At 38.3% G+C, this 23,544-nt stretch overlaps 3 protein-coding genes across 3 annotated transcripts; all 3 read right to left on the bottom strand.

Annotated features, from left to right (window-relative positions):
* Nucleotides 1-249: 249 nt before the first annotated feature.
* Nucleotides 250-10,967, bottom strand: LOC122274611 (probable E3 ubiquitin-protein ligase LUL4). Its single transcript, XM_043083636.1, has 3 exons — nucleotides 10,261-10,967; nucleotides 1,219-1,729; nucleotides 250-558 (listed from the first exon to the last, which is right to left on the bottom strand). The coding sequence occupies exons 1-3, from the start codon at nucleotides 10,773-10,775 to the stop codon at nucleotides 445-447; spliced, it is 1,140 nt and encodes a 379-aa protein (XP_042939570.1). The 5' UTR covers nucleotides 10,776-10,967; the 3' UTR covers nucleotides 250-444.
* A 1,653-nt stretch (nucleotides 10,968-12,620) lies between these two features.
* LOC122274624 lies at nucleotides 12,621-14,723 on the bottom strand. The gene is made up of 2 exons (XM_043083649.1): nucleotides 13,594-14,723; nucleotides 12,621-13,452 (listed from the first exon to the last, which is right to left on the bottom strand). Exon 2 carries the CDS (start codon nucleotides 13,408-13,410, stop codon nucleotides 12,907-12,909), a length of 504 nt encoding a protein of 167 aa, XP_042939583.1. The 5' UTR covers nucleotides 13,411-13,452; nucleotides 13,594-14,723; the 3' UTR covers nucleotides 12,621-12,906.
* Nucleotides 14,724-14,867: 144 nt separating this feature from the next.
* LOC122274615 (TVP38/TMEM64 family membrane protein slr0305-like) lies at nucleotides 14,868-23,200 on the bottom strand. Its single transcript, XM_043083641.1, has 9 exons — nucleotides 22,855-23,200; nucleotides 21,959-22,020; nucleotides 20,717-20,771; nucleotides 20,338-20,436; nucleotides 19,983-20,069; nucleotides 17,599-17,715; nucleotides 16,349-16,441; nucleotides 15,736-15,766; nucleotides 14,868-15,329 (listed from the first exon to the last, which is right to left on the bottom strand). Exons 1-9 carry the CDS (start codon nucleotides 23,101-23,103, stop codon nucleotides 15,145-15,147), a joined length of 978 nt encoding a protein of 325 aa, XP_042939575.1. The 5' UTR covers nucleotides 23,104-23,200; the 3' UTR covers nucleotides 14,868-15,144.
* Between the last annotated feature and the right edge of the window lie 344 nt (nucleotides 23,201-23,544).

Genomic DNA, 23,544 nt, shown 5'->3' with positions numbered 1-23,544 from the left:
TCATTTGTGAAAACAAATGAGACTAAGTAGTGCATGCGCATGATAATTTAACTTAATTTTTTGGGAGAGATGTTAAAAGATTAACCAACACCTAGTGAGACGTTATTTTTCACGAAAATGTTGTTCCAACTGATTCAATAGTCCATTCAGTTCAAAAACCACGTTTTTTTTTTTTTTGTACTTTTCAATGCCCGAGACAAATGGCCTCTCTTGCTGACGCTTGAACACTACAGATTCACAACTCAGTGCTTGTTAATAAAATATCAGATTTTGTTTGATATAATAAAATATCAGATGATCACTAAGTCCTGATACTTCTTTTACAATATACAGAAGGAAAAAAAAATCAAATTAGAGAGAGATAAAAAAGTTGATGACACATGAAAACAAAAAGTAGTTGAAAGTCGTACCATGCAATCCATCTTTAGTATGAAGAAAAGAATCTCACTGATTACCATTATTTATCTTGATCTCTATAAGTTCCTTGATAGGTTGGCGGCATATAGGGCACTTATTAGATTGAAGCGTCAATGCTTTTGCACACTCGCTGCACATACACTGAAAAATACCAAATATAAAACTTGAGAACAAAGTAACTGAGATTTAAAACGTGAAACTAGAGGAAAAGACGTATTTTACCAGCTTGCAGTACATAAACAGTCACAAATGTTTCTAAGAAACTCAGTAGTTGTGCAAGTAAATTTTTTACCCTCATGGAAAACGACATAAAAATATTGCCATAAATAACATCATGGATGTTGGTGTTTAATTTTGTACATTTTCATCTATATATTGCTAGTTGAAAATTCTCCTCAGATGGTGTGTTTGTATGTGGGCGGTTGTTGTGTTCTAAGTTCTAACCCATGAGCTGGAAAATAAGAAAACATGGAATGCCAGGGCATCATATAAATCACCCAACCATCTAATGTTTTCACTCTCTTCATATGCATATAGATTAAATGGACATATATATCAGAAACAAAATATATCAGAAGCAAAATGAGCTTGGATGGTTTTGCAGCAGTCCCGCATGGGATCCAATAAAGGGTAGATAGGTGATTAGATGACTCCAACCCGTGCTTGGAATTAAATCAACCATGTTAGTTGTTCTGGCATCCTATCTCATTATCCATAATGAGTGAAGGAAAACCAGGATGGAGTTTATCTCGTGCAATTGATTATCATCTTTTGAAATGAAAAATACAGATGAACTCTCACCATATGTCGACAAGGTAATACAGCCGTGTCCTTAGGTTCAGTCATGCATATAACGCACTCCTTCCCCGGGTCGTTGTCATCGAACCCTTCTGCTACTGAGGTTCCTATTCCATATATGTCATGGAGCTCATAGCAAACTCCATCAATCCAGAGTATTTGCCTAATAACTCTCACTTGAAAAGGTCCATCACCATTCTTCTCTAGAATAGCTTGTGTAATCTGCATATGAGGGTTTGTGGTGGGCACAGGCTCACCTAGATGCTCGTCTGTTGAATGAGGTGGCGAGCTTGTTTCAGCAGATATTACAATAGGAAACACATCTTCTTTAGGTGATGGTTTTGAGAGATAATCCAACTCAAAGAAGCCTAAGTCAACACCTGTTCCCGAAGGCTGACAGAATGTCTGTCCAGATCCTTTCTGAAAGGGGATTCGCACAGGCATAAAGGCTTCAGGAAATTGCGGAACAAATTTACAGTTCTGCTCTTCCTTAGCGAAGAAAAAAATAGTGATGCTGTCAATCAGAAGACACAGATCAGATCAAATTAGATATACCACAAGAATATTCCAAGGTGTTTCCAACACAGTTCAAAATACATTAGATAAATGCATTACTATAATTGATCAATTAGATGAAAGCAGTTCTACAGTGCATTTATATAATCAATCAATTAGATAAAGCAGCTCTACATTCATATATAGTTGCTCTTGTGATATTTATAATTACATGTTTTCTTTCAATTCCAAGTATTAAGATTCCTCATATATCGGAGCTTGAAATTGTCTGAACAGACCAAGGCCCATCATCAAACTGTGTCCAATTATGAACTCCACATAGTAACTTTCACAACCTAATTTTACCAGGACTTTTTTTGGGACACAAGAAGCCTTTTACAGTTTATATTCAGAGGCAATTTTGGGACAAAATGAGAACTGGCCCTTGTTTGCAAGATGTTAAGTGAGAGAACACCTGAGCCTGCTTCTCTTGACAGAAACTAATGTCGTTGGGAATCTTTCTTTAAAAGGAAAAGAGAAGGTTAAATATAACTCATCCTCGTGAATGCGTTAAAACTTGTAACGACGCTCTCCACCCCTCATTTATGGGAGAAGTAGTAGCTATTTGGTCCAAGAACCATTGTCAGTTTTCCAAGTTTTTCCTTCTGGGCTACTTATCAAAAAAAAAAGTTTTTCCTTCTGGGCTTTTATTTCTGCTTTTAGAGAGAGAGAATTCTCTCCGTACACCTAAAGTTTTCTCAGGAGGAACTTTTCCTCCTGGTGAAGCTTGAGGTTGCTAAATCTTGAGTGGGATGGGGCTTTCGAAATTTGTGGTTATAGAAGCTAAGGAATTTGAGGTTTTTAGAGATGGGGTGCAAGTGTTCATTATTGAGAGAGGGAGAAGAGTGATAACATAGATGTGTTTGGGTCTGAACTCAGTTAGATGGTTCATTAAAGCCATGGAGGATTGTCTGAAAAGTGGGAGGAAGGTGTTCTATTCTGCACATAGAGAAAGAGGAAGAGGTTATACTGCACAGAGATGCTCCAACTTTTGGGGTGGATACATGGAGGTGGTGGCATATGGAGGAGGTGGGCACAGAAACTCTGTTTGTATACCAGAGGATAAAGATGGTAGGGGATGGAGGAGGTTGATGGAGGTAATGAGGGAGGTGGGAGGAAGCCCTGCTGTCTTACCACCACCAGAGAAGGCTGTGCAGTTTGCCTCTCAGTCGTATAGGGAGGCTCTCCAACAGAAGCCTAGTAACCAGCTTTCCAATATCAGAATAGGGGACAAGCCGAGAGATAGGGTAGGTCTGCCGAGAGGTGTTTTTCCAGCTGCTAACCAGAGTGTAGTAGGAAATGGCAGAGAAAATGATGGCCTTAATATGGAAAGGGAGGAAGGCGTGTTATAGGAGCTAATGGCACAAGTCAAAGATATGCAGGAAAAAATTGAATGGCTTATCAAAAGGGCAGAAGAAAAAAACATGGGCTTGGGCTTAGACATGGGCCACGAATCAGAAATGCAGTTGGGCCGACATACAGAAGTGCAGGTGCAGATGGGTCAGGACTTGTTGGTTGGGCTGAAGGGTAAAGGGCTGGATCTCGACCCAAGCCCGAGAAAGAAGTGGGTGGATACGGGGAGGAGGTATCCAGCTGCATCCGATATTTCGGCCAAGCCGAAATCTTCAGTATCGGAGCCGATACTTGAGCAAAGGGTGACAAAGTCGACCCAGACTTTTTCGGTGGTCTCGGAGGAGGCAGATGGTGGTCCGGTGGAGGCCAACTTAGCAGTGGTTATGGAAGAGGGAGAAATTTTGGGTAGCGATGGAGACTCTGCATGTAACCTGACGTCTGTGGATGAGGAGCTAACCTCGCCGATGGGACAGAAAATGCCGACAACCTCGAATATGACTCTGTGCAACCCGACGTCACTGCAGGAGATCCAGAGCACGCCAATGAGTGAGCCGAGAATTGCTGGAAGGTTGATGAGTGCGATGGGGAGCTTGGGTCAGACACTGACCATGTCGTTGGAGGAAGAGGAACCCATAGCAAGTGAAGAATGTCCTACGCCTGGGGAAGAAGATGAAATTCCAGATGTAGAAGGGGTTAGAGCCTCTCGGGTGAAGGAAAATGTGGAAGAAAATGAGAGAAGGGAGGTGGAGGGGGAAGGTTCAATGGTTCTGTTTGAGGGTGAGGATTTCTCAGAGGATCCTTCGCCTATAAGTATGATAACTCCCCTACCCCATAATTGGGTCCTGAACAAGGTGATAGAGATGCAAAGTGTGGTGGGGATCTCATGTGTGGGCTATGAAGACCAATTCAAGGCGCTATTAACAGCCATTGAGGCCAGTCACTATCAACATGGTGCTGTATAAAAAAAAAGTAGGGAGTTGAGAAGGCTTACTTGGTCTATTAATTATGATGGCAAGGATGGAAAGGAGGGGAGTACAAGTCGTAGTAGAAATACGGGAAGGGCTGTGTTAGTCGTTAAATGAAGCCAAAAATTCTGAGCTGGAATGTAAGGGGGTTGAATGAGGTTAACAAACGCCTCCGGGTACGATCTTTGTTGAGACAATGGAAGCTGGACATTATTTGCTTGCAGGAAACAAAATTGAAGATTATTACAAGAAGAGTCATAAGGAGTTTATGGAACTGCCAATTTGCAGGATGGTCCTATTTACCTTCGCAAGGGGCCTCGGGGGAGTATTAGTTATGTGAGATAAAAGGGTGGTGGAAAATATTGATGAGTTTGTGGGAGAATATTCGGTGGGGTGCTTGTTCAAAAACTTTGAAGATGGGTTTGCGTGGGCTTTCGCTGGTGTGTATGGTCCTAATTTGGATTGTAAGCGGCGGATGCTTTGGGATGAACTTGCAGGTATGGCTTCATGGTGGGAGGTGCCATGGTGTATTGGAGGAGATTTTAATGTGACTAGATTTCCTAGCGAAAGATCAAGGGAGGGTCGACAAACTCTTGCTATGAGGGAATTTTCAGAATTTATTTATGAGCTAGAATTAATGGATGTACCACTTATGGGGGGTGATTATACTTGGTCCTCAAATCAAGCCTGGTCAAGAATAGATAGATTCTTAATATCTCCATCTTGGGAGGAACATTATCCAGATCTCTCTCAAAAAAGGCTTTCTAGGATTTGTTCGGACCACTTTCCCATTGTGCTGGATTGTGGAGGGATCCCAGGGGGTAGAAGGCCTTTTAAATTTGAGAATATGTGGTTAAAACGTGAGGGGTTTGTGGAGTTGGTGGGACAATGGTGGAGCTCATATCATTTGCAGGGCGACCCGAGTAATGTATTGGCTGGAAAGTTGAAGTCGTTGAAAAATGATTTGAAGTTATGGAATGAGCAAATATTTGGTGATGTTACGCTACAAAAAAAAAAAATCTGTTTCAAGAGCTACAAAACTTGGAGGGAGGTGGAGATGAGAGCAATCGCAAAGGGCAAGTTGTTGCTGATTTGGAAAGAGTGATTCTTATGGAGGAAATTTCGTGGCGACAAAAGTCAAGGGCTTTGTGGCTTAGGAAGGGAGATAGGTGCATGAAGTTTTTTCATCGCATTGCAAACTCTCATAGGAGGTTCAATACCATTGAGTCTCTAAACGTGGATGGTGGTGCACTTACAAACCAAGCTGAAATTAAGAATCATGTGGCTGGACACTTTGAACACTTATTATCAGAACCTCATGATTGGAGACCTACTTTAGATGGATTAGATTTTGAGCACATCGACCAAAGGAGTATGGCGTGGTTGGAGAGACCATTTGAAGAGGAAGAGGTACACATAGTAGTCAGGAAAATGAATAAAGACAAAGCACGGGGCCCGGATGGCTTTACTATGGCTTTCTTTCAGAAGTGCTGGGAGGTGGTGAGGGAAGATGTAATGCAGGTTTTCCAGGAATTTTTCACATATGGCAAATTCGAGAAGAGTTTGAATGCTACTTTCATCGCACTAGTCCCAAAAAAAAAGGGTGCTATAGAGGTACAAGATTTCAGGCCTATTAGTCTGGTGGGGAGCATTTACAAGATAATCTCTAAAGTCCTGGCTAATAGAATGAGCACAGTCATGGATAAAATTATCTCCAAGACTCAAAAGACTCAAAATGCTTTTGTGAGAGGGCGCCAAATACTGGATTCGGTCCTTATAGCAAATGAGTGTTTGGACTACAGGATCAAGGCGAGAGAACCAGGTATTTTATGCAAATTAGACATGGAAAAGGCCTATGATCATGTCAACTGGGACTTCTTGTTATACATGTTGAGTAGATGTGGTTTTGGGACAAGATGGAGAAAGTGGATGAGACATTGTGTGTCAACGGCTCGTTTCTCAGTGTTAGTAAATGGAGATTCGGTGGGATTCTTTAATAGCTCGCGGGGATTACGACAAGGTGATCCATTATCACCCCTTTTATTTGTCATCGTAATGGAGGCCCTAAGTCGAATGCTGTCAGCTGTGGTGGAGGGGGGTTTCCTGGCTGGTTTTGTAATGGGGAACATTAACATTTCACATTTCTTGTTTGCGGACGACACCTTGCTGTTTTGTGAGGCAAATGCAGGACATGTACAAGCCTTGAAGGCCATTTTATTGTGTTTTGAAGCGGTATCGGGGTTAAAAATTAATCTTGCAAAGACGGAGATGGTTGCGGTTGGTGAGGTGAGGAACATTAGAGGGTTAGCCAACATTTTGGGATGTGGAGTCTCCTCTTTGCCATTGAAGTATCTTGGCCTCCTCTTGGGGGCTACTTTCAAAGCCAAGGTAATTTGGGAGGAGGTGTTGAAGAAATTAGAGAATAAATTGGCCGGGTGGAAAAGGTTGTATTTAACTAAAGGGGGGCGGACCACTCTTATCAAGAGCACACTATCCAACCTTCCTACATACTACTTGTCTCTATTTCCTCTCCCTGCTAGCATAGCAACAAAAATGGAGAAACTTCAACGTGATTTTCTGTGGAGTGGCTTAGGCGAGGAGCTCAAGTTCCATCTAGTAGGATGGCATAAGGTGTGTACTCCGTTGAGAGATGGGGGCTTGGGGATCCGGAATGTGAGGGCTTTTAATGAGGCATTATTAGGAAAATGGTTATGGCGGTATAACAAGGAAAGGGGAGCCTTATGGAAAGAAGTGATTGATATGAAGTATGGAAGTGAACGAGGGGGTTGGTGCTCTAAGGAAAGTAGGGGGACTTATGGGGTGGGGTTATGGAAGTACATAAGGAAAGGTTGGTGTACCTTTGCTAGTAACACTCGTCTTTGGGTGGGAAATGGTAGGAGGGTCAGCTTTTGGAATGAGGTGTGGGTGGGAGACACGGTTTTAAAGGAGGTCTATCCTAATATTTTCAGAATTGCTCGGGACAAAGAAGCAATGGTGGCTGATTTGAGGGTAATAAGCAATGGTGCACAGGAGTGGAATATAAGTCTTATCCGGGATGCACATGATTGGGAAGTTACTGGGATGGTGGAGTTTCTCAGCTTGCTGTATAACACAGTTATCAATGCTACAAGCGAGGACAAGATAGTATGGAAACCTTCGAGGAAAGGGAAGTTTTCTGTGTGCTCCTTTTATGATACAATTACTATGCAGCGAAGATACAATTTTGCTTGGAAGAATGTTTGGAGGAGCAAAGCACCTAAAAAGGTCGCTTTCTTTGTATGGACAGCAGCATTAAGGAAGATTCTTACTATGGACAATCTAAGAAGAAGAGGCATAATCATAACCGAATGGTGCTGTATGTGCAAAAAGAATGGTGAAACAGTAGACCATTTACTTTTACATAGTGAATTTGCTCGGGAAATCTGGAATTTTTTCTTCAGCAGAATGGATATAGCATGGGTCATGCCGGGAAGAGTGATAGAATTATTTGCAAGCTGGAGAGGAATTGCGGGGACACCACAGATTGCGGCTGTATGGAAGATGGCTCCTCTTTGTATTCTTTGGTGTATTTGGTGTGAAAGAAATGATAGACTTTATGAAGATCAAGAACGTTCCATAGAAGACTTTAGGAGGTTTTTTTGAAAGACTTTATTTATGTGGGCCATCGCTCTAGAGCTGAATGGTCTCAGTTTCCAAGATTTCCTTGTATCAGTTGCTAGATCCTAAATAGGTGTATTCACATGTATACCTCCAGTGTACCTGGAATATGCTTATTAATAAAATTTCTTATTACTTATCAAAAAAAAGAACCATTGTCATCATGATGATTGGAACTCCCTAATGATAACTTTATGTGTACAAAGAGGATTCATTTCCAATCAAAATTTAAACATGAGTATTCAGGTTCACATGATTTCAGATTTGCCACTAAAAAGGACTAATATGAAGTGTAAGAAAAATGAAGGTGGCACCGTGCCAGATACATCTTGGTTCAAAAAGTCTACGTCATAACATAAAACTGAGATCAAAGGTCTTACAGATGGGCGATGGCAACCCTCCCATTCCAAGGTTTGTATACCAAAGTGGGGCGTTAACTACCCAACTACTCTAGAGTGAGGTCCACCGCCAAGGTTGGAGGTAAATAACCTTGCCTGGCCTGACATGAGATATTGAATCTGTGCATCAATATGTTCATTTCACCATCAACATTAACGCTAGACATTATCTCATCTGCGTTCACTAGTCCACTGAATGGAGAAGTCATAATTGATGCATATCACTTAATGGGAACAAATATCTTTGTATTCATCTGTGTTCACTAGTCCACTGAATGGAGAAGTCATAATTGATGCATATCACTTAATGGGAACAAATATCTTTGTATTCACTTTATTTGCCAAAAAAAAACCTCTTTGTAACCACACAACCACTCCAATGAGTCCAATCCCAACTGGGACTTAAGCCATGCTGCCTATGATGGAACAGCCCGATGACAATGTCAGGAATTTAAAGATGAGAGATTGTAATACCCTGGATTATACATAGAAAGTACTTTCATAATAATTCTAAGGGACTCCAATTGTAACTTTGACTAGTATTTTTGGAGTATAGCCCAAACAACGTAGCATGGGCCTTCCTTGGGTTCGTTGCATTAGTGCTATAGCCCCAATTGAAAAACAAGCTTCAGTCTCCAACTGGCAACAGGCTGAGGGATAATAAAAGTTCCATAACCTGACAATGGTAATTCAACTGGTAACCTCTCACTTATATACCCATACATAAACTTCAACCGGTAACCTCTCACCGATAACCCATCTTTTGAACTAGGAATTGGTTCATTCCTTTCAGAGGTGAGGGGCCCTCCAGTAAATGCCACTTCACAATTATAATTCAACTTTTGTCACTGCAAACCCCATATAAACTTCAACTGCTAAACAGTTACTTGTGAGCCAACCTTTGAACTGAAACTGCATCACTTAATATTATAGCCCCAATTGAAAAACAAGCTTCAGCCTCTACATGGTGACAAGCTGAGAGAATAATAAAAATTTTATAGCCTGAAAATGGTTTTGGTCATGTCCAGTAATTCTAAAATCCTTGTGCTTCTCTCCATTAGGCAGACCAAGAAGTAGATTGCAATCAAGAAGTATACGAAAAGGCTATTCAGAAATAGAAAACGGAAGTGAAAAATAACATAAGATCCGGTTCTCACTTCTCCTCATATCCCATATGCCAGTATTTGGGACAGAATAGCTTGTAAGAAGGTTTCCTTATGATCCACTAAATTCATTAACTTTTTTTTTTTTTTTGATATTTTCTTTTTTCTGGTTTGCGTGTCCTGGAACTGCATCTCTTTGTTTTTTGATTGGTAAATAAGATTTTATTGATCATAATGCTAGGCAAGAGCTCAAGTATACAGGACATATACAAGAGCAAGGCCTAGGAGTGGTGTGCTAGTAATACAATTACAATCAATTACAATCGACCAATGGAACAAAGTATTAGAAAAGAAAGTTCCAAGTTCATCCATTGACCGCTCAAGATCTTCAAAACGTCTCTCAATCCTCTCCCTCCAAAGACACCAACATAACCACCACAGGCAGCTCAGAACCGTCATCCAAATTGTGGCAATCTCTTTTTTCTCATTACTTTTGTTTTTTCTCTCATAGTTAACATCCCTAATTAAAACAAATCCCACCTATATGGTAGCTTAGAGTATTAGACGACAAGATTTTTTTTTCTTTTTTTACCTTTTGAAAAAGGAAAGCCCTTGTGAAGTTTTCAATTTTTTTTTTCTTTTGCTTCTGTCTCTTTCAAGTGATATCTTCAACCCAGCGAAACCCAAGTTGTTCAAGTAATCTTAATTAACTGGACTCTTATTGTTCTCCGCTCCGCTCCAAATACTGATAGTTGAAAGATTTCAAAATTCCACTTCCATTTTCTTATTTCCTCGTAACTTTCAGCAGAAAGATGAAGTCTAGAGTCAGTAACCTAAGATCGCAATGAGAAAACCCAACTCAAGAAATAATCTAATGCACTCGCATGAATCAGAACCCACTACCTTGACACACGCGCATACTAACAGGAAACAGACAGTAGTAAATAAAAGAGAGAGATCAGTACAATCCATGACTTCGGCATAATTAATTTAAAAGAGAGAGAATTCCCTCACCTCCCATCATACAAGGCGTCGAAAACGAAAGAAACCAAGTGGTGATCGGGGTTGTGCTTATCGACCTCGACCCGCAAGGTGTCCTTATGCACATTCACATCATTCCTCACCTTCTTCGCGTTCTTATGCTCAACATAACGCGGACGATCCACCGCCGGGCCCACAGGCGGGCGGGCTGAGGGCCACCCATTGGCCTGATTGGCATGATAAGGGTGGTAGTTGAAACGAACGGTCATGGGATTGGCATAACTGGAGGAACTGTAGCCACCAGAATAATAGTAAGAGTCAGCTGGAGTTGGAAGAGGAGGAGGAGGGGGAGGGTACGCAGGATAAGGATGATGCGGTCGTGAAGGATAGGGGAGACAGTTATGTAAAGGTGGAGGAGGAGGAGGAGGAGGCGGTGGGGGTGGAGGTTCTGAGGGGTAATAGTAAGAAGAGGAAGACGGGTAGTTGGGAGGTGGCTGCTGGGGATAGGGGTTGTTTCTTCTTCTATTGCTGCTAAATGAAATTCCCATCTGGATTTAGATAGACAGAGACAGAGACGGGGAGCGTGAGATTTTGGGGGAGGGACGAAGGGAAGGGAAGGGAAGGGAAAGGGAGTTGCGTGTGTTATCAATTAGTTTCTCTGCGTGGAAGGAAAATATTCTGAACACGGCAGAGTTGCTGAAGGCCAAAGTCTATAACTCCCCTTTGACATTTTCCGATAACGTGTGCGTGAGTGCGCGCGCGCGCTGAGAATAGACCATAGAAAATTGGCTTCTCGCTGATTGCTCTGTTATTACCCATTTTTCACATTAGATAAAACGAGAAAAAATTAAAAATTAAATAAAATATTTTTAAAATATATCTTTTTTAATATTATTTTTATTTTAAAATATAAAATTAAATTTTTTATATATTTTTATATATAAATTTAAAAAAATTATAATAATTAAATAAGATGATATGAAAATAATTGTGAAAACAAACTATGCCTAAAGCCCAAGATTCGTGTAGAAAAAAAAAAAAAAAACCCAAGTTCTCCCGATTCAAGAGGGATTGACCTGTAAAATTGTCTTATATATGTTGTTATTCATATAAATATTTCGAATAATATTAAATGATTGATAAAAATGCTGCATGAAACCACTTCTTCGGGTGCTTATCTTCATTAATTACTATGTACGATCGAGACATGAAGTGAAAAATAAAATGGGTGAGCAACGCAACGCAACACCATTATGAGTGGAAAAAATATAGTTGCAAGTATAATTGTGTATTAATCTGTGTACTAATATGATGTGATTGGTTAAAAAGTAAATTTTATTAAAAATAGTGTTAATTTAAATTTTAAATATAAATAAATAAGTATTGATACACAGATTAATATACAATTATGTTTGTATATAGTAAAACTCTTATGAGAGAAGATCAATTCAGCCATCGCTAGTCTTATTCACAGAAGCCATTCCATATCCCACCATTATGGCCCAATCCAACTACCTTAATAGTCACGCTCATAACGCATGATTACGATTTATTACCTAAATGGGGTGTGCTTATTGTTTTAATTTAAAGAACTCTAAAATCATTTACAAAAAATTAAATTATTTCTAATCTTAAAATATACAAGTCTCATATACTCTCTATATTTTAATAAGAAATGCTGATGTGCTACTTTATGTGTACCGCTATTTTTTTATTTTTTACTTAGTGATTAAGAAAGTGATTTTAAATGTATTGGTATATTTTTTTTACTTAGTGATTAAAAAATTAATTAAAAAAATTAAAAAAAAAAAAAACCACTGAGCAGTATGCCCAGCAATATGGTAGAGGTGGCATAGTAGCCGCTCCCTTTTTAAATAATACATTTTATTATTTTTCAAATAAAATGAATGTATGAAACTTACATATCCTAAAACATATTTAATATTACTCTTAAAAAATCTATGATATATAGGGAGAAGCACTTAGTTTTTGGAGCAGAACCTACCTACTACCAACTTTATCTTCTATTCTTGAAACTTTCGGAGTAATAAATTATTAGGTACGAGTGAAAATCACAATGCATCGAATACAATTCATTCGTTGAATATAAGCTCTGAAGACAGACTTTGATAGATTTTGGTTACAAACAGATATGAACATATTCATCTCAACATGCCACACAGACATCTCAGCTTCCCAGTGAATTTACAAATATTTGGTTGCAACATTAATATTTTTTCCACCGCAACATGCAATATCTGATCACATGACGTACTATTAGTTAATGTCTTGATTCAATTTGCAAGTTCCTATTTTATGATGGTAGTTTCTCCATTTTCTCAACCATCAAGAGACAGAGAGACAGAGAGACAGAGGAGGAAAACATCTATACCTTTCGAGATTAAACTGGTAAGAAAACCAGATCCAACAGCTACACTAATATTTCATTAATTCAGAGAACTACGTACTTTGGTACATGCTATGGTATGACTGTAGCATCTCAGTTCCTCAAATACATTCATATTTCATAAAACAAGCAAGCCAAAGAAGATACAAACAAGAGAGAGAGAGAGAGAGAGAGAGAGAGAGAGAGAGAGAGAGAGAGAATACAACGAAAACAAACTTTGCTGTCAATACCAACACAAATATTCAAACTAAGATCAGTTGAATGTAGAATATTTAGCAAAAATCAGGCCTAGGTTTCTTGCGAACTGATATGCAGCCTCTCTGATGGTCCCTAAAGATTCTGATCTCAGAGTAGTTCCTCAGGTCATCAAGACTAAGGTACTGTTGCTTGACCATTCTCAAGGAATCACCCCCACTGTCATGAACCCAAACATATGGGTGGCATGTCTCATCATAGTAATACAGCAAACTCTTCATTCCTCCATCTCCATTGCCACTCTTACAAGGCATATGAGCCTTGTATATGCTCTTGCAGTTCAGTCTCTTTGAAGACCCTGGCTTTAAAGTATGAACCTTTTTCAATATTGATCCCACCCTTATCTGCAACTCCACTGGTCTGTCACTTAGATTCCAGATCCTTGTGCCAAATCCTGAGCCTTGAGTGTGGTCGCGGCATCCATCGAAGCACCCGCCGAGTGGAAAAATACAGAATCCTGGCATTTTTCCTCCGAGGGCCTTGAGGTTTCTGGCTAGCTTCAGCTTTGGAGCAACATGCATTTCTGTGTTACATTCGTTGATTGCATTCTATATATATAAGGTCTGCGCTCACAAAGTTCTGCGTTTAGTTTGTAACATAACCAATGGCTAAGATTTTAAGGTTGTGGTCCATCCAAGAGGCAGTCAAAGTGTTTGTGAGTCTGATGGCGTTAGGCTAGATATAAATGAAACATGGAGTTATACCATAGAAACTTTGGAATCTTGCTAGCCCTCTGCTCTAAGATATTGGTAGGGTCCTCGAACCTCCAAAATTGGACACAGGGAGACAGTGAGAATGGTAACATGTGCTGCCAAGAATTTATAAAGAAAATGCCTGGGAATGACTTTTCTGCTGTTTCTTTGGGAAGGAAAAAGCAATATCAGTAACCAATAGTAACCACTCCGCAATTCAAATGTTCATAATGATGAGGCACCATATAATGTTGCTTCAACTTTCATCATTAGGATTACACTTTTGATATACTCCTGTGCAAGTTTCAAAGCAAACCACTTTTCCTACCCAGAAGCATTGCTCCCAAGCATTTAAGTGCTTATAAATTGGACCGCACCATCCACTTCCCAGTCGGTGTCACCAGGTTCACAATTAATTAGGGCCTACCCGGATGGTGGTTGAGGGTTGGTTGATAACAGATATATAGCAGATATCTTGACCTAGGCATGCAATCTTGTGACAGAGAAAACGGGGAATAAAGTTTACTAAAAGGTATCGGGTCAGAAAAATGTCCACCAGTTTGTGCTTTTTGTTAGCCCTACCTCCAATATCATGGCTACTTTCAAATATATTCATTGCCTCCTATTGTTTGTCAAAAGTAATAGTCAAGCACTACCAAAAAAATAACGACTTCTATGGTCCAAATATTACATTTTCCTGCTGTAGACCCTGCAATCCTCCTCCTTGACCACAGCTAAGCTCATATCCAAACAATCCGAACAGTCCCATTGATTCATAACGAATTTTTGATCTAATTATGCAGAAGACTCCGTATTCGTCTAACATTTGATGGAAAAGACTTTAACAGATGAGTATCGTATTGTCCGGACTACATCTAGAACACAGCCATGATATAAAACAGAAACTTGCTGTAATTTAAAGGTTTAAGCTGCAGATTCAAGTTCATGCTTACCTGTTAATGGTCCGGACCAGTCAAAGTCTGTACTAATAATGTGACGCAAAATCACATGGGCACCCTATATTCAACATTGATAATGTCTAGCCTCTCCGATTAAGGACAACCATCTTGTTGTTTGCTCGATCTTACTATGTTTTTAATGAGAATTTTAACTTCTATCCTGTACATTTATACATAACAAATGATAGCTGCTTGCTCCTTTCTTTCAAGTGGGCCGATCAGTCTGTGCTGAATTTACAAATGCACAGTTTTGCTAATGTTATAAGAGTACTTTGAAAAGTAGAGAAAGAAAATTAGAAAGTTTGTCAAAACAGAGCCAACACCAAATTACAACAATGTGAGAAGCAATAATTTATTCATCCTTTACTCTTTATTTTTCCAGTTATTTTTTTTTCTTTCTAATTTTGGTTTTTTACTTGCTTTCCAGTTCAAGACATGAGCTACAATTTCTTTCTAAAACCAGCCATTCCTGTCCAAAACTTTAGTGCTAAAATAAGGGACTGTACAGATCAAACAGCATCACAAGAATCAAATGCTGAAAATCTTATAATTGAAAATGGCCGTTAAAGGAAGGTAAGGGAAGAATTTACATAGACCATTTATTTCATTTTTCATGGTTGTCTTCAGAAGGGTCTATCTTGATTATGAGAGGTTGGTTGAGATCCACAGCTGGTTCAGCCACAACGGGCAGCTGAGGGGATGCTAAAATGCCATCAAGATCCTCATATTCAGCCAAAGCTTTTTCCAAAGCAGCCTTGGCAACTTTGGTAACACAAATAAGCAAAACCGCTGCAGACAAGCAAAAAGATAAGACAATGCAAGAAATGGTCAAATTTGAGATTCTTTTTTCCTTTTGAAAACATATATAGCAAAATGGCCTATGATATACTGTCATGTATGCGTGGCACTAGTATTTCAGTTCGTATTTCTCAGCTTAGGCTCTTGAAACCCTCTTTCCTCAAGTGTCATCATCGGTAGAAAAACATGCTGATGATTTTCTTTCAAATTGTTACATGTACTACTTGACAAGTATGAAGGGGAAGCTTTTTTAGTCTTTTTTTCTTTTTCATGATCAGGCTTTTTCATCGACAAGATGCAAGCAAGAAGGCAAACAACATTTTCAAGTGACAAATGCCCAGTAAAAAGGGTGCCTCTGGCATGTGCAGAGGCATGTGTTTTAATGATTGCAACTTACCAGATACCGATAGGCCCAATATGACAAATGCCTGCATCCATAGTATAAAAGATGAACATCAATTAGAGGAGGTGATCAAAAAGGAGATAAAGCAACACAATAGGGTCCTAAACCTCATTTAGGGGTTTGTCTGGGAAGTTAGATGAGATGATCTCAAAACTTCTCATAATTTCCTTCCCAAACATCACTCAAACACAAAACACTTTTTAATTTCAAACTTTCAACTTTTTCATCTAATCATTACAACTTTCCCAAACTTCCAAACAAGACAACCTTTTCAAATTTCAAACAATGTTTGAACTTCATAATATTTTTATTTAACACTTTCTCTCTCCTTTCCCAAAACCTAATAAAACATCTTAACTCAAACAACTTCACTACTATTCACAAAATTTTCATCTCATCTCATTACCCAAGCATGCCTTAATCTATCTAGAATCTGCGTTCCAATACCTTCCAAAATCCAAAGCCCATTATGAACATGTACCTTAGGTCATCCGTAGAGCACCAAACGGTTCATATTCTAGTGTACACAACCATGTGATGGGTTGACTGATTTGAAAAGAAAAGAAAAGAAAATCTTAAACAAAGAAAAATATGGCAAGGCTCTTACCCAACGGGTCTTTGAAAACTCATTCCATCCATGTGTCACATCAGAAAGATCCTTGAGAGTTGTTCCAACATAAACTAATGTAAGCGTTATTGGCTGTAACAGAAACCATCTTAAAAACATCAAAAAACCATTTACACTCAAAATACACTTCAATATCAGGACATTCAAAGAGTCCCCACTCTCTCTCCTTCACGTGTTTAAATACACCTGTCTCATTTTTTTAATCTGTCTAACTGCTTATATTTTCATTAATGTACGGACCTGCCAAAAACTATGATTTGAGAACAAAATCTTCATTGATGCAGATGACGGTATACATGAACAAAACGTATGCTTTTTTTTTTTTTTTTTTCAAAAGTCAATTTCTTCATTTTAAATAGCTAGGTCAAATACTATATAACTAAGCATAAGAAAGTAATAGCCGTTTAAGACGTACAAAATTTGCTCATCATGATCACTTAGTTGATTAACACAGGTTGAGTCCATGAACCCGTGAAACATATTCATGCATGTGCATGCGCCCCACTTCCAGTACACATTCATTAATCATCCCTTCATTGTGATAAATAGTTTCTTAATATTTAAAGTAAATGTTAGAATGATAAGTCAGACAACATATCATAATAAGAAAAGAAACAAATAGGGTGCCTTTTTATCACTCTCTTAAGTCTTAATTGGCGTTTCGGACATGTATTGAGAAAAAGGATGACAACGCGTTTCTCTACTTATCACTACAGATTTATTTTTATATATTCCAATTAATTTGATTTTAAATTCGTTTTATTCCCATGAGTGGTTTGGTGAATTGGATTGGTTATGTTTTTTTATGGCACTAGGTGTCCAATAATAGCGTCTCAACTAATCCCAGGGGTGCATAACCCTTGGTAAAGAGCTTCCCACAAATGCACCTCGTTAAAGGGAAAAATCCTCCAGTCCGATGGCCCCTAGAGATTGTTTACACCCAAGAGGATTCAAACCCAAACCTTAGACCTTGGAGAGAGCATACCAACAAGACCAAGGCCTTTACCACTTGAGCCAACCCACCCAACCCCTAGGGGTTGGAACTTGGAATGGTTATGTGAAAATCTGAAGGCATAAGTTTACTATGAGTACACATGGGTAATTTGATCATTGTATGTTAGACTAAAAAAACGACAAACAGTAAAAGGATACACATGATTTCTGATAACCATAAAGCAATGTTAATGCATAAAGACCATGGGTATTTAGTTCGAGTGCAAAGTAGATACCATCATTCCTAACCAGGAAGCCAGCATGTATTCCCCTAATGAAACAGGAGTCACAGACAGGAGGTAGTTCAACATGTTAAATGGCAGCAAGGGAACAAGCCGAAGCAACAAAACAATCTGTGGAGTGAGAAAAGAAGATTAAGAACACACAGCGAGCATTTATAATAAGGCGCAAAACAAGGGTAGCAACTCTGGAAATGAGTTATCTAGGGGGGAAAAATACTCTGCAAGTGAATTAAGCCAAAGTTTCGTATAAATATCACTCTCCAAGCAAAGAGTGCAATGTTAGTCTTCAAATTATATACCATACCCTCACAGTAACAATGAGGTTTGACGGATCCTTTTCAATTTGAAAGGGTCTTCCCAACTCCAAAATTGTATTATTTAAATAAGGATAGTATGAATGTATAGCAACAAAAAGATAAAGTACAGATTTGAGTTATATGATTTCAATTAGTGAAAGTGTTCCAGACAAAGGCTCGATTTTAATAAAGGAGAGATGAATTGATTCATAATTTTATAATGTAAAAGAATTTATGCACACATGCGCACAGACAAAGTAAAAGTTGACACACTTACCAATAGGCATTAAAGTCGTTTATCATAGACACCCACAGCTAGAGTGAGAAGAAGGAGAAGGAAACAGAGAAACCACCACCCAATAAATGTAAAAGACGCATGCACACAACAAAGAATGATTCCATTAAATTTTTCACTGGCAGCCTCCATGTTGATGCTAAGGTATCTCAGATCATTCGAGAATAGCTATGAATGGTAGTGAGTTAAGATGTTTTGTGTAAGAGTGTGGGTCCCATTGAGATGTGTTTAAATGTATGAAATAAGTTGAGATATGTTTAACTTCTACAAGAAATTGAAAAAGTGGTGGGTCTCATCAATGACTGGTTTGTTTTTGTAGTGATGGAATAATTATTTTATTTAATGTTTTGTTAATAAATAACAAATATTTTTTTTGATAGTTAATAAAAATAAATAAATATTATTTCAAAGATTATGAGATACTTTTCAGATGACAGTGATGAGTCCCACAGGGAATTTTCGTTTAGAAAACAATATGGGTCCCACGGTTACTTTTCATATGGATGGGTCCTGCAACCTTACACGCTCCAACATACGGATTACTTTTCATACAGATTGTTTCCGTACGGATGGGTCCCGCAGTTACTTTTCATAAATAACAAATATTATGAGATACTTTTATTTATATGGATCCCATTGGGAATTGTTGTTTAGCTGAACAGTAATGAGTTAAGATGAAAAAAGTGAAATTATTTCATATGAAATAAGTTGTGTTTGGATGGAGTGTATATTCATCTGTACAAAACTATCTGAGATAATCTCTTATAGTCTTTGCATCCAAATGCAACCTAATTGTTTCTTGATAGGTAACGCTGGAAGTAACAGATTTGGGTGAGCAACGATTGAATCGTTAATAGAAGGAAAGTGAGAAAAACCACCATTCAAGCGAGCAGTCAGTGCCCCTTAAAAAAATTTGTTTTTACTCATACAAATGAGTACATTATAAACGAGCTTGTAGGAACTAGTAGGGCTGCTGGGCAGGGCCCACCCAATGGAAATGCCAAGGGGCGGGTGCCGGGCTGGGCCTGCCCGGGTTTCACTTCTCGGCCTGGTCCATTATATATATAATATATATTATTTTTTTATAGGTAATGCAATGGATAATCTCTCTTATATATTATATTAAATATATAAGATATATTAAGAAAAAACAAAATTGTTTTAATAAAATGATATCGTTTTGGCTTAGTTTAGATTTTAAACTTAACCTCCCCCTCCCTCCCTCCCCCAGCCCCAGGTATCCCTCCCTACTAGGGGGGCTGCCTGCACGGGAGGTGCGGGTAGCACCCCTAGTGGGAAGGTATTAGTTGCGGTACAGTTGAAACGTATAATCATCTGTCTAAACAATCAGCATTCAGAATTTGAATAGCATGCCTCTAAAACCAGCAGATTCCTTTGGAACAAGTAACATGCTTATAATGTAGCAATCTCTATCAATGTGCAGGTAAACAATATAATTGCATAGTTCTAGGTGATTTCACTCTATCTAATCTTATCATCTTGTACAAATATTCAACCATGAGATCTACTGAGGCAAGTGGGGTTCCACGTTAACAAGTACGAAATGCAGTGATGAATGATCTGTAAGATTAAAATTAAATTAAGATCCACTAATCAAAACATGAGGAAGAATAGAATGAGTAAAAATAAACTTTTTTTATATCGGTAAACAAGATTTTATTGAAGATAATAATAGGCACACCCCAAGTTCATGGGATATACAAAAGAGCATCACCTATGCATAATTATCTGGTGAATCAAGAAAGAAGTAAATAAATTTTACAAACCTTAAATCCAGATCTGTGAATTGCAATCCCAACTGACTGGAAGCGTGGATAATCCTTCAATTTGGAAACCACAAATGATTTCCCAATCTGCACAGGAATCAAGATAAACTTAAATAACGCTAAATACCAACCCAAACAAGGAATAAAACACCACAAGAGTAAATTTTTAGATTAGAGGAAAGAAACATGCGAAAACAGTTGACAAGATTTTTTAACAGTTTAACTTGAATTGTAGTCCTTTTTGTTTCTGGGCACCAAAATTAGATATCACATATGGGAAATACCGTTGAGAAACAAAGTCAGTGGAACTGAAATATCAGGAGGTATACAACACCATAACAGTTCAGAAACTTACTGTTCTGCCAAGAATGAATGCAGCCCCAGCACCAACAGTAGCACCAATAGAGTCGGCAACAAAGCCTACAGGCAGCCCAAAAAGATAACCACCACCGAGCTAGAACATGGAGAACAATGTCAGATAAGGCTGCACTTGAATTTCTTTTCCTTTTATTTTTGTTGGGGAGAGGGAGGGAGAGAAGGAAGAGAGGGAAGGGGGATGTTATCTCAAATAATGCATTTCAGCATAAGTACCCATAAAAAATGAACAGAAAAGAACACAGTACTGAAAATGGAAATTATTACGAGAGACATCAGTATTGTATATCTCCAAATTGCAATCGTACAAAGGGGATGAACGGGTTTACTAAAGCATTGCAATTGCACATGATACTTACAGTTAATACAGATGCTGGAACTGCCAAGATTGTAAGAGGAATGTAGGCAACAGCCCTGCAGATTAGATCACCAAGTTACTGCTTAAGTAAGAAATTGATCACGCCTATATATTTTCCTGGTCGACAAAAAGTCAAGAGAAATAAAGAATGATCTGCATACAAGTACACATTTCACCCTTTCAAAATATCAATATCATACAGGGAACTCATCAATATGATTCTTTTACTTCCTGCCCTTTACAGTAAATAATTCAAATAACAGATTCAAAGCTATTGCATTGAGTCTTGAGAAATCAAGAAGAAAACTCCAATGATCAAAGAAATAAATGAGAAACTACTTATATCCAGTCAATATAAGCCATCAATTCCCAAAGCTATTGAACTAAGAACGAAGCTTGTTTGCACTCAGACTTGCCCCATGAGATTGACACATGAGCTTAGTACCATTCTCCAAAGATCCAGTGAATCAAGAAAAAATTGGGTAAAGGAAATAGGAGTGATTCAAGACGTAAAATTCTTGCAACTGGTTACTCACAAAATTCTGATTAAGAGAAGCAAAGAGTAATTAGGTTTTCTTCACAAGTTAATCTCAAGTCCTTTGAAGTTTGAACATGCCTAACCAAATGGATAAATGAAGATTAAATTCAAGAAAGTTCAAAATCTGGAAAGATTTTGAGGGTAGCATAAATTTCTACATTTCCAACATAACAAAATTAGCACATTGGCTCTCAAGTTAGGCCCATTCAAAAATCTAATTGTGAAATTTTAAATTATAGGTGGTTGGCTTCAGTTTGGAAGTTTTTGTCCCATGATAGTATATGTGACCTAGCAAGTAGAATTCAAAATGCATTACTATCAATTATGCATTTGCAAACAGGCCTATGGATTGTAGGAGAGCCTTTCCAGAGTTTCGTAAGGGTAAGTGGGTTGTATTAAGCACATCAACCATCTTTTGGCTACCAAAATTAAACTGCCAAACTGTCCACGCAAATAAACTCCAGCCCATCATTAAATGAATTTCTTAAACCACCCTTCTTAAGTTCTAACACACACCATCTATGACAGGGATTTTGGCTTAATGCATTACCACCAAAGCGATGATTGCAATAAAAATTTTAGTTGCAGTTATATCACAGGTAAAAATCTTATTCCTGAACACAGGAGTTAAAAATCAAGACTACACTTGTTTGACCAGAGATAAATTGTAAATCAGTACCAACAAGAAAGTAGCGATTGACTTACAGCACAAGGGGACCCCAAGGTCCAAGATCCTGCTCAACCCATAATAAAAAGTCCTTCAGAATCTGCACAAAGCATATGCTATGATAAATACAAAAGACAGAGCTTTTAAAGTAAACTTCATATAATGTTTTCCAAGGACGACATCTGCAACATAACGCTCTTGTGGAGGCTACAAACTAGAATAAGTAGTTAAAATTGAATGCTGCGGTTGCGGGAGAAAAATGGTTAAATAATAGCTAAGCACCCTATATCTTGGGAAGCTAAGTAATAATAAAGTTAGGAACTGAAACTAATACTAGAATATGAACCAGGCTTCTGGAGTGGCTCAAGCTGGTATATTACTATTTCTCGTTTTAATAATGGGAGAGTGAACTATTTCCAATTAAAAAGATCGAACTGTGTTCGGCATTACATTTAAATTTTAAAGAGCAAATTATGCACCATAAAATGTGGTTCTCTTTTCCTTCTACCTGTTCTAAATTTGCTACGCAGTGACCATTAAAAAAAAAAAGAAAAAGAAAAAAGACTGGTGCCATAAATGCGTTAGCGGCAGAAACATAAGCTCAAATTACAAACCAATTCTGGAAAACTGCTAATAAAACCAGATTCCCGTAATTGATCTGAAACTCGAACATAATCTAACCCAGTCCAAAAATAATAACAATAATAAACGCATACATATTTATAGAATGAAAACGAGAGAACATACAACCAGCTCAAACATCCCTCACAGATGTCACGCTCAACAAAATTAAACGAAAGAGACCAATCAGCAATTCACCATATTTGACACAAACATACAAGAAAAAACTCAAAAAACCCAGGAAGCATCCAAAAAAGCAGATAACCAACCAAAAAGCGAAAACAACACCAACCCAGATGAAAAAAAACCTGACCTTCTCGACGGGGAGAGTGAAGCAAGCGGTAACGACGGCGGCAAGAAGGAGGAGGAGGAGAGTGATCCTAAGGGCGGAGCCCCACGTAAAGGCCATGAAAATCCTGCGACGCCAAGGCCTGCACTCCTCCTCGTCGTCGTAGTCGGAGATAGGTTGCTTCAAGGACAAGCGAGCCCTCAATCCCCCAAAATTTGCCAGATTGGTTTTGTAGTATTCTTTGGGGTATTGGAGTATAGGCACCAAACACATTAAAATGCACGGTCGTTGATTTTGCTAGAGTACAAATAACTACCCTTCCTGCCAATCTCCCACTCCTTGCGTATCAGTCTATCCATGCGTACGCGTCCGCGAGCGTGTGCGGGTTAGACCCACTTTACTAATTATATGAAAACTTTTGCCATTGAACATCACAGTTTTTTTTTTTTTTTTTCTTTAGATTTTATAATATTTTATAATATTTTATATTTTTTTTAAAATTATCTTAAAAGTGTATAATATTAATATTGTTATAAACTAACTTGTATTGTATGACCACATTTAGTCATTATAGACTAGGCTTTAACCGTTAATTAAGATCTTTGTACTCCTATATATGTGAGTATATTTTTAGGTTCATATCAGAAAATAACAAGCACATCTCTCTTATTCTCTCTCTTTTCATTGGTTTACAACATATTATCAGTACAATCG

This window comes from Carya illinoinensis, chromosome 1, assembly GCF_018687715.1.
Source record: "Carya illinoinensis cultivar Pawnee chromosome 1, C.illinoinensisPawnee_v1, whole genome shotgun sequence".
NCBI classification, from domain to species: domain Eukaryota; kingdom Viridiplantae; phylum Streptophyta; class Magnoliopsida; order Fagales; family Juglandaceae; genus Carya; species Carya illinoinensis.
This window is presented reverse-complemented; position numbering and strand designations above follow the sequence as displayed.

Excerpts from the sequence above, each read along its gene's own strand:
- LOC122274611 (XM_043083636.1), bottom strand. The coding sequence starts at position 10,775 with ATGGGAATTTCATTTAGCAGCAATAGAAGAAGAAACAACCCCTATCCC. Across the intron at positions 1,730-10,260 it reads GACGCCTTGTATGATGGGAG|CATCACTATTTTTTTCTTCG; the intron begins GTGAGGGAATTC and ends TCTGATTGACAG. Across the intron at positions 559-1,218 it reads TATTACCTTGTCGACATATG|TGTATGTGCAGCGAGTGTGC; the intron begins GTGAGAGTTCAT and ends GGTATTTTTCAG.
- LOC122274615 (XM_043083641.1), bottom strand. The coding sequence starts at position 23,103 with ATGTGTTTGGTGCCTATACTCCAATACCCCAAAGAATACTACAAAACC. Across the intron at positions 22,021-22,854 it reads TCACTCTCCCCGTCGAGAAG|ATTCTGAAGGACTTTTTATT; the intron begins GTCAGGTTTTTT and ends TGCTTTGTGCAG. Across the intron at positions 20,070-20,337 it reads CATTCATTCTTGGCAGAACA|ATTGGGAAATCATTTGTGGT; the intron begins GTAAGTTTCTGA and ends ATTCCTGTGCAG.
- LOC122274624 (XM_043083649.1), bottom strand. The coding sequence starts at position 13,410 with ATGCATGTTGCTCCAAAGCTGAAGCTAGCCAGAAACCTCAAGGCCCTC.